Below are 15123 nucleotides of genomic sequence, written 5' to 3'. Positions count from 1 at the left end.
GATCAACACCTTCCAGCTGCACTGCTGTGTCTGTGTTCACGTTTCACTATATTTTTATGTTTAGATCCTTCTTCAATGATTTGTGATCTTCACTGGTGTCCATGGATGACATGAAATCTTTCCACCTTTGTCCACCTTTGTCATGGTAGGGAGAACACGTCAATGTAAGGGTGGGGTCATCTAAGATAGCACCAGGGTTAAAAGTGAGCTAAACGGTCAAACTTTTGCTGTAGTTAAGCCGACATATAAGAAATACAGAACCCAGTTAACTTTAGACAAAAGTTCCTTTCATTTATTTTAGTAAAGAAACAAAATCAAACATTTATTTGGGTGGAAACCCACTGATAATCAAGAACAGAATACAAGCAAATGTAAATAATTTTTAAATAAATCAGCAGTCATCTTGTGATTTATGTTGGTTGTGTTAAACAGCTCTGTAAATTGGACAGACTTTAAAATAGGTTTCTAACATTCTGTTTGAGTGCAGATCGCCTCCTTGTGGACAAACAAGTCCTGATTCTGCTGACCTCACTTTGAAAAGGACCAAACCAAAAGAAATCCCGAAATCATGACGTGTTTCTACTGCTGTCTATTCTAAGAGGTCTCCCGGTCTCTTTCTAAGCACTCATTCTTAAAAACAAAAAACAAAAAAAAGAAACCAAACTCAATGGACTCTGGTTCACTTCAATGCTATTCTATTCTTTTAGGCATAAACATATTTTTATATCTGTACAAATTAACAGCAAAAACAGCTTTGAAGAAGTGAATGACACCATTTTTCCCTTAGCTGATTTCAACATTTATTTGATAACCTCTTAAGGACAATAACTAGAAAGCTTTGAGCGTGTTCATGTGGCTACAGGTCTTCTGGAATTAAAGACCTTCATTCCGTTTTGCATTGAAGATCGAGCATATTTGGTCAGGAGGGCTCCGGTGCTCTGCTTCTCCCCGCACAGGTCTCTGAAACAGAAGCAAAACACAAATAAATCATGGAGCAACTAGCTAAGGGTATTACAGCTGCTTCCACACAAAAAGAGCCCTCACCGTATGTACGGTGTTATGTCCTCTTCCGTCCATTTCTCTCGGAGGGTGAAGAGGTGGCTGAAGCGCTCCTGGGTGTCTTCGGGGAGATCTTCCACTCTCAGCAGGCCGATGGTTTCTGGGTGGGAAGTGCGGTCCACCAAAGCGACTCCCTGGGGATTTTATTCAGCAAACAAAGTCACTAAGGAAGGAAAGCGGTTGCTGGTTTAACACCATCTTCCCATTATATACACTTGTCCAAAAATACCTAACATCCCAAGGTTTCCATTAGTGTTGCTCGGTTCGATTCAGAATTTCATAAGATTCGGTTCGGTCGGCTGTTTAACAAATCTGCCTGATTTGAATTATTAGTATTATTTATTGTTATTTATTGTGTGTGTTTTGCTGGCGGACACCTGAATTTCTCTCTTGGGAGATTAATAAAGTTTTCATCTATTTTTGTTTTGTTTTTTTCTGTCCAAAAAAGCAGAAAAAAATTCCTTAAAAAATGCATTTATTGGTTTTACATAACAATAAATAAAAATGCTGCTGTAGGTGATCTGCTTAATAAAATTAGAAAAACTATTCGCTGCCAGGACCCAAACACTTTGGATAATTAACACTGGCCTGAAAAAACAAACAAACATTTGAACTTGCACATTTTTTTTCTTGTAGACTGGATTGTTACAGTCGGTGATGCCGTTTTAAGTTCGTTAACAGATAAGATGTGTTACTGTGGCATACGCTTTCTTTGTGTAACAATGTCAACACAAAGCATTCGACTTATCCAATTGACTTTTTCCTTCATGGATGCTGAACAAAGCCGCAGTGTTCCCACACAGCAGAGCAATAACGGCTAACTCAGCTAGCAGTTGGGTCGTTACAGTGCATGTGCGGGGAAAAAAAAGAATAAACGTACCGAAACGTTACAGAAGGGAACTGAACTGAAACTGCCGTACCGAAACGGTTCGGTTAAACTATGTGTACCGCTACACCCCTACTTTATTTTGTGTGAAAGCATGTCAGATTCATGTCAGATCAACTTTGAAAGTAGTCTTCACAGAACCAGAGTTTGGAGCGTCACCTTCAGCTGGTCCAGTCGGGTGCTCATGCCCTCTGGGACGCTCTGCTGCCAGACTTCCTGAAACTCCTTCAGGTTGAACTTGATGGCGTTCTGAAGCAGCAGAAGAGCCAGGCCTCGACACACCTTTGTCTCGTTCAGAGCATAAAACACCTCATCTGTGGGGAGGATGACAGCGGCGTGAGACTTTGGCGCCACTTTTCCCAAATGAATCACGTGTGCAAGCGTCACGGATCAGACTGTACCATTTTCAGTGTAGCGTTTCCCGTAACAGTTCAAGCAGTGTTCTATCATCTGTCTAGAGAGAAATGGAAAAACACAGAGACCATTGAACATGACCAAAAACTCATTGAGATGTTATTCCCAATAACACTTATTTCCCATCATCCCTTCGTCTACATGCTCACAGCCCCTCACAACCCCCAACCTAGCATTACCGGTCCAACTGCCTATTTTCCATCAGTTTCTATAAGTAATAAACTGAATTTTCCTGATGTCATGTGGTTAAAAACACCACAAACACCCGTCACTGGAGTAGGTCTTCAACGTACCTTGGCTCCAGTGGAGCCAGTTCATCCAGACTGGTTTGGAGGGGGACCTTGTTGAAGGACCATGACTCTGAATCCACAAGCTGAGTCACATGACCTAGCAGTTTCATTTCATAGTCAAAGTCCAGGACTCTCCAGTAGCCTGGAGGGGGGATAAAAAAGACACAGCACTGACACACCAAACAGGGATCTGATGGAAACAGAAGTGGTTACTGAAAAAAAATAAATATACCATCGATCTGAGAGGCATGGATGATCTCCAAGTGGCTTTTTATCTCCTCCTCGCTGGCCTGAATTCTTTCCAACAGATCTTGCATTGTGTACTGCAAAAATAAAGTGTTTGTATTTGACCTGTAGCTCATTTTCAGTCTATCGAACTCAAGTAACTTTACTGTTTACGGTGAGGTCAAACCCACTCACCCTATTTTCTGTTTTCTCCTCTTGTCCCCTTAAAGTCGGCCCCTCATATGGATTTTCCATCAACAGCTTCTTCAGCTTCTTCAACTTTGGCCGCTGTTTCCTCAACTCCCAGTAGCTGTTGCAAAATCCCCAGACCTATGGAGCGGATGGAGGATGACGGGACTGTTCACACTTGCATGTGTGTCACAGCTTTGCTGCTCTGGTTTTCCCGTACCTGGGCATGCACCACCTGCGGGGGGGAGTCTTCACTGCCGCCCAGCTGCTCTGGCGTTCTGCAATCAGGTGCAAACAGCAGCATGTTGGACGTGTCTGCTATTTTCAGATCGTAGGTCTTGTCGCCGCTGCAAAGAACTGCTCGCTCGTCTTTATCCCCTCGAATGACCAGACTGCAGAAGAACCCAACATGAGGATTAGCCGACTGTTGTTGTCCTGAAGAACATTCACAACTGATCTCAGTGCACTCCTGTTTATGGGTGACAAGTTCTTGAATTTATTCTAATTTATTTAATAATCTGGTTGTTTCAATGATGTATCACATAAACAGACATATTAATGACCTTCAGAGTCCAAATATCCACTAATTTACCCGAATAGCAGGATTTTCTTCTTTAAATCGATACCATTATGGGTTCATAGTGGTAATAACAATAAACCAAATAGTATATTTTGGACAGTTTTAGGTCTAAACGACAACTTTGATCTCATTAAAGGTAGTTTCTATAAAAAATAACTTTTTGTTTGTAAAAACTTTATTGTCCATTTGAAGTTGACAGCTTGAAAACTAAAGGTTTAGCAGATGGATTATTCACAGACGTCTTACCTTTGACCCGCTTCGATGTGTTTGCACAGCGTGTCGTCCAGCTCCATCAGGCAGTAATCTGCAGAAGAAACATTCTCTCCAAAGGACAAACACTGGATTGTTGGTTGCAGATCTTCCTCCTTTAGCTTAGCGATCTGCAACGTTGCCTTCACCTCTTCTAGCGTTCTCATTTCCGGTCAATGTGTTGAACTGTAAAGCCAAACACAGCAAAAGAACAGATTCAAAAATGAATATAGCAGCTTAGACGCCTGGCTGTCAATGTTTTCTTGTCGGAGTTTCCCGCACTCACACTCACAGGAAGTGACGTAACTACATCCCATCCACAGCCAGCAAATAACTTTTTTTTTTAAATGAACTTCAAACAAACGCAAACACATGGCTACAACAGAAAGAAATAAAAAAGAATAAAAATACAAATAAATAAATAACATTAGAATTTTAGTTTACAATACTAGGGATTGTCGTACAACATGTAATCTTCAGTGAAAATAGACAGTTTTATTGCATTTTTGTTTTTTATTAATTTCAGAGATTTAAAATATAAACTAATGTATTGAATAATGGTTTGGTTTCTGAAAATCTGCTCTTATGAATGAAAAATGTCCCAGATATTAATAAAGTATTGAATGTCAAATCAAATAGATTTTCACCAGAAACTACTCCAAATAATATGATGTGCTTTTGTAATTGAATAGAAATAGGAAAGGGAAACTTTGAGGATCACCAAGAAAGAAAAAAATCCTCCCAAAAACTGTTAACATATATACATTCAAAAAACAGATGATCAAGTGTTTCTATATTTATGTTGCAGAAAGTTTGGAATGCTGGCATTGGTGTTGCAGCTGATGATCTGTTTGATCCCTTGATGTTGTGTAATGTACTTTAATGTTATGATCAATAAAGCTGGGGGGGGGGGGCTTTCCCCCCACAAATCCGTTCGTTGATAAAAGAAGAAAGAAAAAATAAATAAATATCTTCTTCTAAAATTCTCAATATAATTTTTTTCTTTGTTATTTTTAAAGAAACTTGTTGAATTATGAAAAGTCGTTGTTTAACCAACGGATAATACTACACAACCAATTCTCCAAGTTAGAAAAAATAGTGTCTTTGTTACATTTGAATAAATGTGTTACCTCTGAACTTAGAATTTTCGAAAACTCAGTATATGATCATTTTTTTTTGTTTTTTATTGTCTACTGTGAATTGATTATGAAATATAACTCATTTGCCACACAATTTAGTAAATTTTCTTTCTTTTTGTATTCCAGGGATTCTCCATTTATAGATTATGCCCTAAGTAACAATAAAGGCTGTAAAATGGGTATTGCTGGATCTTTAGTTCTGTCTAGCCGTCTCATCAACAGGAATTAGTAAAGGTATTAAAGTGAATGTGGCTCAAAGCGGAACATTAAAGCCTCACGTGATGTTTTACCCGGACGAAAGCACCGAACGGACTGGATTGCGCATCGAGGGTCAAACGTTGAGATGAAATAATAGTTTCATCAAAATGTCGAGTTTCTCTAGATCTGCTCAGGTAGCCTTATTATTTGTATTTATATAATCGTATAATTTAATTTGAACATTTGAATGCTACGCTTTAGCTTCAACAATGACTTTTTGAGGTTAAACGAAAATACTAGTGCTGCCTGTGCCAATGCCAACGAAGCATCTAACTAACACCCTATTGTTAACCAATCTCCAATTTATGCCCAGTATAATGATTAAGCGTGATTTCTTCCACCCCAAACGTTGTTACTTGTTATCTAGAGTGCATGATTATATGATGACGACAGGACGTTCGTAACCAGTCTTGGATCTTCTTCTTCTTCTCAGCAATGGGCGACCTTCGCTCGGTCCTGGTTCCTCATCGATGCCCGGATGCAGCCTCCTGGCAAAATCGCCTCCATGTGTTCGGTTCGGTTGCAGGGCAAACACAAACCCATCTACCACGCACTGAGTGAGTGACGGGTGTCAGTAGAGCCTTTACGAAAACGTCTTACTTTGATGGAAAGTTCCCACTTTACTGTTAAATGACAACTGCAAAAGGAAATACAGCATTTGTAGAAGTTAAGGAATCATTTCAGGATATAGATGTGCTCTTTATTCTTTATGATTTTATAAACTAGGCTCCACTTCAACTCACAGTCTAGCACAAGTCACAATTCTTTCTAATTGCTCATTGTGGAAACAGTAATCCAGATAATTTGGGAAAATTACATTGAAAAGCTCATAGTTTAATTTTATCATGAGAAATATTGTTAAATTAATCCTTTTTTTAATTTTACAAATATTACAAATATTTGCTAGTCCTTTTCTGCACGTAAAACATTTTGTTTAGAAATTGCATAAACTATTTTTCAAGAAAAAGCGTTTCTGGTCATTTTATAGAAATGACATTTCTGTTGTCACAAGTGCAATAAAACGGCAGGAAGAAAAACTCCACGGTTTTGGACTCTGATCAGCAGAGGTTTCATCATTTAAAAGACAGTATGGTGAATAAACCTGACACCTTTGCGTTGTTCACAGGTGACTGTGGAGACCACGTGGTTGTGATCAACTCCAGACAAATCGCTTTCTCCGGGAACAAGTGGGAGCAGAAGGTTTACTCGTCACACACTGGGTAAGTGTGACACCTCAGCTCAGGAAAAGTGTGTTTGCTTTTAGGTTCTATTCAACCTTTGAGGATTTTTGACATTAAAATAAAGAGAAACTTACTGTTTTTTCTTGAGCAGGATTTGCAGCGTCTCAATTTGCTTTTTTGTTGTACTTTCATCGGTTACAAACACCTTATTACTCTGTTTGGAAGACTGTTGATGGATAACAAACTAAAGATGTTGCCTTAGTGCTCTGCTTTAGATCTGATTGTATCTTCAAAGTGATGCAAGTTCTCTCTGCCAACAGTGTAAATGGAGATGGAATAGTTGATGAATGCATTTTTCTGTTTCAACTTTGTCCTTTTTATTTTTGGGGATGCCTAACATGCTCTAGTTAAAATAGTTTTTAAAGTTGTTTTTTTTTCCTCTTGAAGGTATCCGGGTGGATTCAAGCAGGTCACAGCTGCACAGCTTCACCACAAGGATCCAAAAGCTGTAAGACCTGCAGAAACTTTTCCCTCTCCTTTTTCTTCTATCCTGCATAAACTGTAAAATGAGAATTTCACATTTCGTTTTAGAGTTTTTCATATGAGATGGCAGCGGATTTTGATTTATTTTCTTAAAATTGGTGCGTGAGTCTTAACCCTTGTGCTATCTTAGATGACCCCATCCTTACATTGACGTGTTCTCCCTACCATGACAAAGGTGGATAAAGGTGGAAAGATTTCATGTAATCCTTAGACACCAGTGAGGATCACAAATCACTGAAGAAAAAAGGTTCAGAGCACTGTTTAGTGGGTCTAGATCAGTGTTTTTCAACCAGTGTGCCGCAGCACACTAGTGTGCCGTGGGAGATGGTCAAGTGTGCCGTGGGAAATTGCCCTCATTAACTGATCTAAAAACATTTTCCATCTCCATGATTTCAGCTCTGTGTTCATCCAAACAGGCCCTGATAAAACACTGAGGAGTTAGGAATATAAAAGATCATAAAATACTTTTTCTTTGCGTTTATTTTATTTTATTAAAGACATTTTGATAAGAATGACGTTACCACGATTCAGCTGCAGCTCCGGCTGTATTTTGGAAAAGTCCCGTCGCTTTAACTGTCTCCACCAATCATTCTTGGGGAGCTTAATCACATGTCATCAGTCTGACCAATCAGAAGTGGTTAAAGTCTTCACTTCCTTGTCCCGATTTAGCTCGTAAAGTCGCTCAGTTTAACAAAAATACCAGCTAAAGCTCGTCTTTAGCGGTGTAGCTTTCCACAGAATCTGGTGTCAGACCGTGGAACAAGTGGACAAAATAATGCAGCTCAGAGACGCGGCTGATTGCACTGCATCTCCCATGATGCATTTTGTTAAAGTGACAGCGTCTCAGCGCACAATGAGATCTGTTGTTAAACGTCTTGAAACCAACGAACACACATCAAACTGTTTTTAAATCGTCTAACTTAACTTTTATTGCATCTTTTAGAAAAAAACAGCAGCAGTTTCCAGCTTTTTCTGTAACAATTATCTCAAAAATGCATGTGAGATTGCAGAGGGGCTGTAGATCAATACAGACTATGAGTTTCTCCTTGTTTTTTTTTTTAATTTTTGGATGCTGGTGTGCCGCGGGATTTTTTTAAGGATAAAGTGTGCGATAAAGTGTGGTAAAGTGTGGCTCAGAAAAGGTTTAAAAACACTGGTCTAGATGACCCAACTCCCAATGGTAAAGTGCCTAGGATAGCACAAGGGTTACGAGAGGTCAAAGTGTTCCACTTGCACATTTGCGTTGCCTATAAGTTTAATTCATGACGTAGGATATTATGAACACACGCATTTCATTCTATAAATCAAAATGATTAAATGGTACAGGTATAATAAAATAAACTGCAATGCTTTATAAAGCTAAAAAACAACTACTTCCACAGTAAAAGCTTCAGGACGTTTAACACGGAGGAAAGAATCAAAATGTTACACAATTCAAAAATAAGAACTGAAAATCTTGATGGGAAAATTCACAAATAATCATAACTTGTGAAGTTGTTTTGGTATCTTTTTTTTGTCTTTTTAATTATTTTGTATCGATGTCAATAATGATTATATGTTTAAGGTGTTAAATATGTGCATGAAATATAATAAGAATGGGGGTGTGAATTAATTAGATTTTCTTCTACCCACTACAATGTTTATTATGTTTGACTATTCAATAAAATGAAATCAATCAACGAACTGTACAATAATGTAAACAACAGTTTTACCGTCTTGTACTGTAAGATTTGTCATCTCTCTGTAAAATCAATGTTTTAGGGAATTGTCAAACAAAATCCATCATTTTCATTAAAAGCAAAAATATACAGTCATAGGAATATTCTGGGATTCATGTGTATTTTTCCAGGTGGTTTTGTATTTCTACATGCAAATGTGACAGCACAGCATAAAATTTAACTTGTAAGCTTGGCGAGCGTCGAGGCAACAGTGGGAAAAGCCGGATTCTGTCCAAAATCTCTAGTCGTATTTCAGAGGCTTTCCAGGTTGTGTTCACGCTTTAACCAAAAAAAAAAAAACCCTGTTCCAGTTTAAAGGTGCATTTAGGAGCATGAAGAAAGGATCTTTATTTGATGTGTTTGTTGTTCACTGCTGTCACTCTCTTCACTTTTGCCCTCTAGATTGTGAAGTTGGCGGTTTACGGCATGTTACCCCGAAACCTGCACCGACGCACAATGATGCAACGATTGCACATCTTCTCTGATGATGTACGTCAACTCCTATTTCCATTTTTTTGACCTCCAGGAAGTGATGGATTGATAACAATATTGTTATTGTTATCAAGCTATAACCGTTTGGGTTTTACCAAGATGCTGGCACAGATGTTATTTTCTAATCTAATCTCATTTCTAGTTTTCTATTAATTTCTATTTTAATGTTTTCTAATCTTTATTTCATGATAGCTTCAGACTGCACGCAATATGCCTTTAGATTACACTGAGGCACCTCAGAGCTCTCATCTTTGATGTTTTTCTATAAAACTGATGTGGAGGGGCTTTCACGTTTAATTACAAGGTTTTATTGACAAATAAAAACAATTTGGGTCTTTATCAGGTTTTCAAAAGATTTAAATTTGTCAGTAAGCCAGATGAATTATTTTGGTTTGATGGAACCATCAGAACGGATTAGCTGTGCACCTTAAATTACGAGCAGATGGATCCTGAAGTGTTATGAATGTGTGCAGATGCACCAGAAGGATCCGTGTTTTTCAGATGCTTTTTGTTTTTGTGTGCGTTACACGTTCAGACCTCTTGTTTCCTTTCTTATTGCTCATTTCCCCAAAGCCGTTCGGTGTTTCCTTAAATGTTTGTCCTTCCCTTTCTAGGCGCTGCCAGACGACATCCGAGCCAACTTGACAGAGGAGCTCCAGCAGCCGAGAGCGATCCCCAGGAAGCTCAGCGAGTACACCCCGGAGGAGGTGGAGGCGTTCCCCAGGCTGTGGACGCCGTATGTAAACGCTCCCAGACACATCCTTGGTTTGCCGCAAACATCTGCAAGTTGTCGTTTGTTGGGGGCTTTCCTACCACCGGCGAACATCTGCAATTGGTTGCGTCTTGTATTGATGACGATGCGCCAGAAGAGGGAGATGTTGCGCCGGCTGGGCTCTCACAGCTGGTGTGCGGCCGCCAAAGCTGCTCTGTGATCAGTCGTTGGGAATTGTTTGGGTCACAGCAGCTCTGAGTTACACTTTGGTTTCGGGGTTGGTGTGTTTTTCCCCAAGCAACAGACGACTGAAAGCATCTTCATCAAAAATCCGAGCGGTTAGTTTCTGGCTCTGCTGGGTTTGGGCTCCTTCCTCTCTGTGCTGCAGCTCCACAAACACTCGCACACAGCTGTGCCTGCCGTCGGCGTTTATGACGTACTGAGCAGAAAGGCAGCTGCAGAGCGACCCCAGGTTTCTTCATGGGAACGACTGTACTGTCCACTGATCCGCAGACATGAGCACTTTTCCAAATGGAAGTTGTTTTTTGGTTCCATGTGAACTTTGCCGGGCCGCTATAAAAGAAAAGAAGGCTACTGTCCAAACGTTACTAAGCCTCCTTTGTGGCTGGTGTCCACGCCGAGGCCCCAAACATCAAACATGTCACAAACCTACAAGGAGAGTCCAGCCTCCTCCTCCTCATCCTTTGCAGCTGCGTGTTTTCCTGCTAAAGAGTGACTGAGAGCACATCTGTTTCTCAGCATAATCATATTCATGGCTTTTCTGACTCAAGTATTTTCAGGATGGGATTAAAATGACATTGTGACCCCCCCCCCCCCCCCTCCCTCCCCCCGTTTGCTGGCATAATGTCATGCATGCATTTCTCCACTCTCACCCGCAGAAAACCTCGTTTTCCTCAGGTTGAAAGTATTTCCCTTTCCCCAAACCTAGCCGTTCATCCGTTTGTCTGCTAAGCGTCCGGCGTTGCGTTCAGGTCAGAGCTGCGGCTCTTCGTCCTCAAAAGATTAGAAAATGTCAGGTGGGTGTAAATATTTCCCATACAAACTGAAGTTAATTAACTTTAGGAGTATTATTTCCTCAGCATTAGCTCTTAATGCTGAATGCTATGGATTTTTTCCCCCCAAACGGTAAATGCCATGACATCAGGGAAGTAACATTTACTCAATACACCTTCTTTTTATTCATCATAGAGCTGGTTCTTCTAGATTTTCCTTCGTGCATGTTCAGATGAGAATCGACCTTCTGCTTTCATGTGATTCTTTGGAAGCAACAACAGAAGGAACGTTTTGTCTGATTGAAAGATGTTTATTTGTGATCTATTTTTTTCTATTGTAGCCAACTCTTTTGATGTCTTTCATTTCGAGTGATGAAGTCATGAATATCAGCTTGTGAATCAATACTCCATACTACCAGATACACTATTAGGGCTGGGTGATAAATTGATTAATTTGATGTTTTAGACGATTTATTTCTGGGGAAATCTGGATTTAATTTTCGCTTTCTTGAGCTTCCGTTGTTGGGAGTAAAGTCAGTCCGCCCGTCTCTCCCAAAGTGCAGATGTGAAAACAGCAGCAAGCTGGAATTACAGCAGCATCAGAATTGTTTTATTTATTTGAAAAACCCCGAAGGTGCTATGGCCAGGTAGCTCGTCTGTTAAGCACCAATGTCTGTTTTTGAATGATGAACATGGAATGGCTTGCTGGCAAAATCTGCTTTTTAAACCCACAAAATGAGCAACTTTGGGAGAATTTCCGGCAGGCAGCTCAAAGCAGTGCGTTTACCTGTCTACACCTCCCCGCAGGGGCGGTTCAGCCCAACGAACTCACCTGTTCTGCGTCTGGCCTAAAGAACCAGGTGCGTGCTCCACGCCTTCTGTGGAGCGCCGCGTTTGTCACCCCACCCTCCTCCCCGGCTTCCACCTGTGAGCTCCGTTAGGGGGATAATAATATTTTCTTTATTACAGACTGAAGGTCCATTTGCCACAAAATATACAAAACATATAAAAGACTTGAGGATAAAAATAAAACACTCAAACAAGTATAAGAACAATGACATAAAAAGTATAAAAAGAACAGTGTCATTAAAGTATAAAACAAATGACATAAAAGTATAAATATCCGAGTATCATGAACTTAATAAAAAGACTAAAACTGCTGACTTTAAAAAAAAAAAAAACACAAAAGTTTAAAAAAGGCGACTGTACCAAAACCTCCAAATAGGGGATTGGTATCTAAAAGTGCTGTGAGTTAAAATGATTTCATTATTTGAAGCATTAACCCTTGTGCTATCCTATGACCCCACCCTTACATTGACGTGTTCTCCCTTCCATGACAAAGGTGGATAAAGGTGGAAAGATTTCATGTAATCCATGGACACCAGTGAAGATCAGAAATCATTGAAGAAAAAAGGTTCAGAGCACTGTCTAGTGGGTCTAGATGACCCAACTCCCAACGTTAAAGTGCCTAGGATAGCACAAGAGTTAAGACTAAGAATAAAACCATAGAAAAAATGTCTTAATAAAGCTTGGAGAGTATTAACTCTAACACCAACAAACAAACTGCTTGCGCTGCACCACCGAGGCTTTTTTACTAAAATCCTTAGGGCATCATTATAGGCTACTTGTAGCTTCCTCATGCTGGATGCCCTATAATTGGTCCACAGGTGGGCAGTATACAAAGGTGTGCAGTAGGTTTTGAATAAAATAATTTTAAGATTGTCCGAGCATGAATAAAACCTGCATGTGAGCGTGTTTGCCTGAGCATCTCTGGATGTCATTGTCATCTGTAAGCTTATTGTTGATGATATGACCAAGATATTTGACTTTGTGACAGACAGCAAGCTCAGAATCAGAAAGTGTAACCCTTGTGCTATCCTAGGCACTTTAAGATTGGGAGTGGGGTCATCTAGACCCACTAGACAGTGCGTTAAACCTTTTTTCTTCAATGATTTCTGATCTTCACTGGTGTCCATGGATTACATGAAATCAAACTTTATTTATAAAATAGCGCTTCTCATGCATTTTGTGCAGCTCGAAGCGCTTTAACATTAAAAACAGAAAACACACAATGAAATCTTTCCACCTTTATCCACCTTTGTCATGGTAGGGAGAACACGTCAATGTAAGGGTGGGGTCATCTAAGATAGCACAAGGGATAAAAGCAGGAAAATTAAATGCAACATCATCCTTTGTACGACAAATTATGACAGCACTTTTACTGGAATTATATAAAATATCATTATTAAAAGCAAATTCAGATCAGACATTTAAAAGTTTTTGTAATCCGGAGCTGCTGGGGCTGAAGACCACTAAATCATCTGCATACATCAGATGATTTACCTTAAAACCACAGAGCATGCACCCGGTATTACATGCATTCAGGTCCTTCCACAGGTCATCAATGTACAAGTTAAACCTTGTGCATTTTTAGAATTTGTTTGGTTGTGGCCCCAATAAGCAAGACGCAATGCACACACACACAGTGGGGCCATTATGTGAGGTGTGGCGATCCCTCCAGCACAGTTGTCTCCCTATCCTGAAAATCATTGAAGGGAAACAAAAACACTGTTTATGACTGTGAGCATCGTATAATGAATAAGAATGGAATCATTACTACAGCATGTCTGCTGCGTTCAGCACCGCTGTCAGTGTGTGTTCAAAATGATGAACCGTTTCCTGGCTGAGTTTGGGGGTGTGCTCTGATGTGATGACCATCGAGGTCAAACTAATCCCGTTTTTAGACAGATTTGCTCATGGAAGCTCACCTGTGCTCAGGACTGTGCTGAAGCTGTGAGATCATCACCATCAGCTAATCGTTGTCCATCGCTGTCTCTTGAAGAACAGCAGGACGTTATTAGATATGAGCCACACAGCCAGATGCAGAACACTAACAACACTGCTGTACACGATGGCAGGGCTTTCACAGTTCATCACTTCTTTTTTTTTCTTCATTTCAACTCCACTACAGCGTCTTTTGATACAGATTTGTCGGTTCAGGCCACAACTTGAAATGAACAAAAAAATAATGACAGAACGGGGTTGAAAAAGGAGACAAAAGCTAGAAAGCGTATAAGATTTTCCCAGTTTCTCATCTATCATCTTCCTTTATGCCATCAGATAGTAATAATGTGTTCTGCTCTTTCCTCCACAGACCAGAAGATTACAAGATGAAGTGAAACCAGAGAGTCTCCAAAGCATCCTCCACTTTAACTTGGTTTTTCTGTGGCCAGAGGAGCATTCTGGGACTGAAAACAACATCAGCTGATTCTCTCCGGTCACACAAAACCATCTGCTTCTTTTGCTGCTGTGCGTCTTCGGCCAACAGTTAATTTCTCTGCCATCAGACTGTTTTCCAATTGGGATTTAACTCTAACACGGACACCATCCTCCTCCGTCAGAGGGGTCAGAGGATCTGCATCCCTGATGCTTGAAGAGGCTGTTGGAGCACAGCTGACCTGGACCTTCAACATGCAGCTCCAATCAGACACAATTCTGTTTATGCTTCATGATCATACCTCCATTAAGTGATCTATTCTGGCTTGTGAGAGGGACAGCTGTTACAACTGGTCCCGCTTTTGTAAACGCCTCACAGGGGCAACCGGATAATGTGTTGCTATGACAACGTTGACGTGCTGCAAATGTTAACTGTGGTCAGACATGTCTTTGTGTTTTCATTAAAGTAACACCTTTATCAGGACAGTTGAATGAACCTGCTGCAGTTCCTGCTTTAACCCTTGTGCTATCCTAGGCACTTTAACATTGGGAGTTGGGTCATCCAGACCCACTAGACAGTGCTCTGAACCTTTATTCTTCAATGATTTGTGATCTTCACTGGTGTCCATGGATTACATGAAATCTTTCCACCTTTATCCACCTTTGTCATGGTAGGGAGAACACGTCAATGTAAGGGTGGGGTCATCTAAGATAGCACAAGGGTTACAGCCCCTCTCCGATCATCTTTTGATCCATTGTCAAAGCGTTCCCAGTGGTCTTTTCATTGTGATTGTCATTTTTAGCCGTTTTCTAGGATATCGTTTCTGCAGAGCGACATTATTTTAGTAGAAACTCACCTTTGAGTTGTGGGTGGGATTGTTGGCACGGAGCAACCCTGCCCCCCACCCATAACCGAGAGCTCTCTGTTTACACATATGGGGACGCTTGTAGGGTCTAGA

The 15123-nt window shown here is 40.3% G+C and overlaps 2 protein-coding genes across 5 annotated transcripts; one reads left to right on the top strand and one right to left on the bottom strand.

Moving 5' to 3' along the window:
- Positions 1-265: 265 nt before the first annotated feature.
- dscc1 (DNA replication and sister chromatid cohesion 1) lies at positions 266-5822 on the bottom strand. 4 transcript variants are annotated; one of them, XM_078933472.1, is made up of 10 exons: positions 5695-5822; positions 3890-4078; positions 3284-3455; positions 3070-3204; positions 2882-2972; positions 2653-2791; positions 2347-2399; positions 2105-2259; positions 1045-1193; positions 266-960 (listed from the first exon to the last, which is right to left on the bottom strand). In XM_078933472.1, exons 2-10 carry the CDS (start codon positions 4057-4059, stop codon positions 849-851), a joined length of 1176 nt encoding a protein of 391 aa, XP_078789598.1. In that variant the 5' UTR covers positions 4060-4078; positions 5695-5822; the 3' UTR covers positions 266-848. The 4 variants fall into 4 exon arrangements, with proteins under 4 accessions (XP_078789598.1, XP_078789596.1, XP_078789597.1 ...); XM_078933470.1 differs by lacking the exon at positions 5695-5822 and adding an exon at positions 4179-4248; XM_078933471.1 differs by lacking the exon at positions 5695-5822 and adding an exon at positions 4185-4202.
- mrpl13 (mitochondrial ribosomal protein L13) lies at positions 5298-14660 on the top strand. The gene is made up of 7 exons (XM_004077668.4): positions 5298-5423; positions 5723-5846; positions 6416-6509; positions 6918-6978; positions 9134-9220; positions 9838-9959; positions 14103-14660. The coding sequence occupies exons 1-7, from the start codon at positions 5397-5399 to the stop codon at positions 14125-14127; spliced, it is 540 nt and encodes a 179-aa protein (XP_004077716.1). The 5' UTR covers positions 5298-5396; the 3' UTR covers positions 14128-14660.
- Positions 14661-15123: the final 463 nt, after the last annotated feature.

The sequence above is a fragment of the Oryzias latipes genome, chromosome 16, assembly GCF_053564925.1.
Source record: "Oryzias latipes strain Hd-rR chromosome 16, Olatipes_Hd-rR_3.1".
NCBI lineage: Eukaryota > Metazoa > Chordata > Actinopteri > Beloniformes > Adrianichthyidae > Oryzias > Oryzias latipes.
The sequence above is the reverse complement of the archived record's forward strand: the minus strand, read 5'-3'. Positions and strand labels throughout refer to the sequence as shown.

Excerpts from the sequence above, each read along its gene's own strand:
- mrpl13 (XM_004077668.4), top strand. The coding sequence starts at position 5,397 with ATGTCGAGTTTCTCTAGATCTGCTCAG. Across the intron at positions 5,424-5,722 it reads GTTTCTCTAGATCTGCTCAG|CAATGGGCGACCTTCGCTCG; the intron begins GTAGCCTTATTA and ends TCTTCTTCTCAG. Across the intron at positions 6,979-9,133 it reads ACCACAAGGATCCAAAAGCT|ATTGTGAAGTTGGCGGTTTA; the intron begins GTAAGACCTGCA and ends TTTGCCCTCTAG.
- dscc1 (XM_078933472.1), bottom strand. The coding sequence starts at position 4,059 with ATGAGAACGCTAGAAGAGGTGAAGGCAACGTTGCAGATCGCTAAGCTA. Across the intron at positions 2,973-3,069 it reads AGGAGAAAACAGAAAATAGG|TACACAATGCAAGATCTGTT; the intron begins GTGAGTGGGTTT and ends TTATTTTTGCAG. Across the intron at positions 2,260-2,346 it reads GAAACGCTACACTGAAAATG|ATGAGGTGTTTTATGCTCTG; the intron begins GTACAGTCTGAT and ends TCCTCCCCACAG.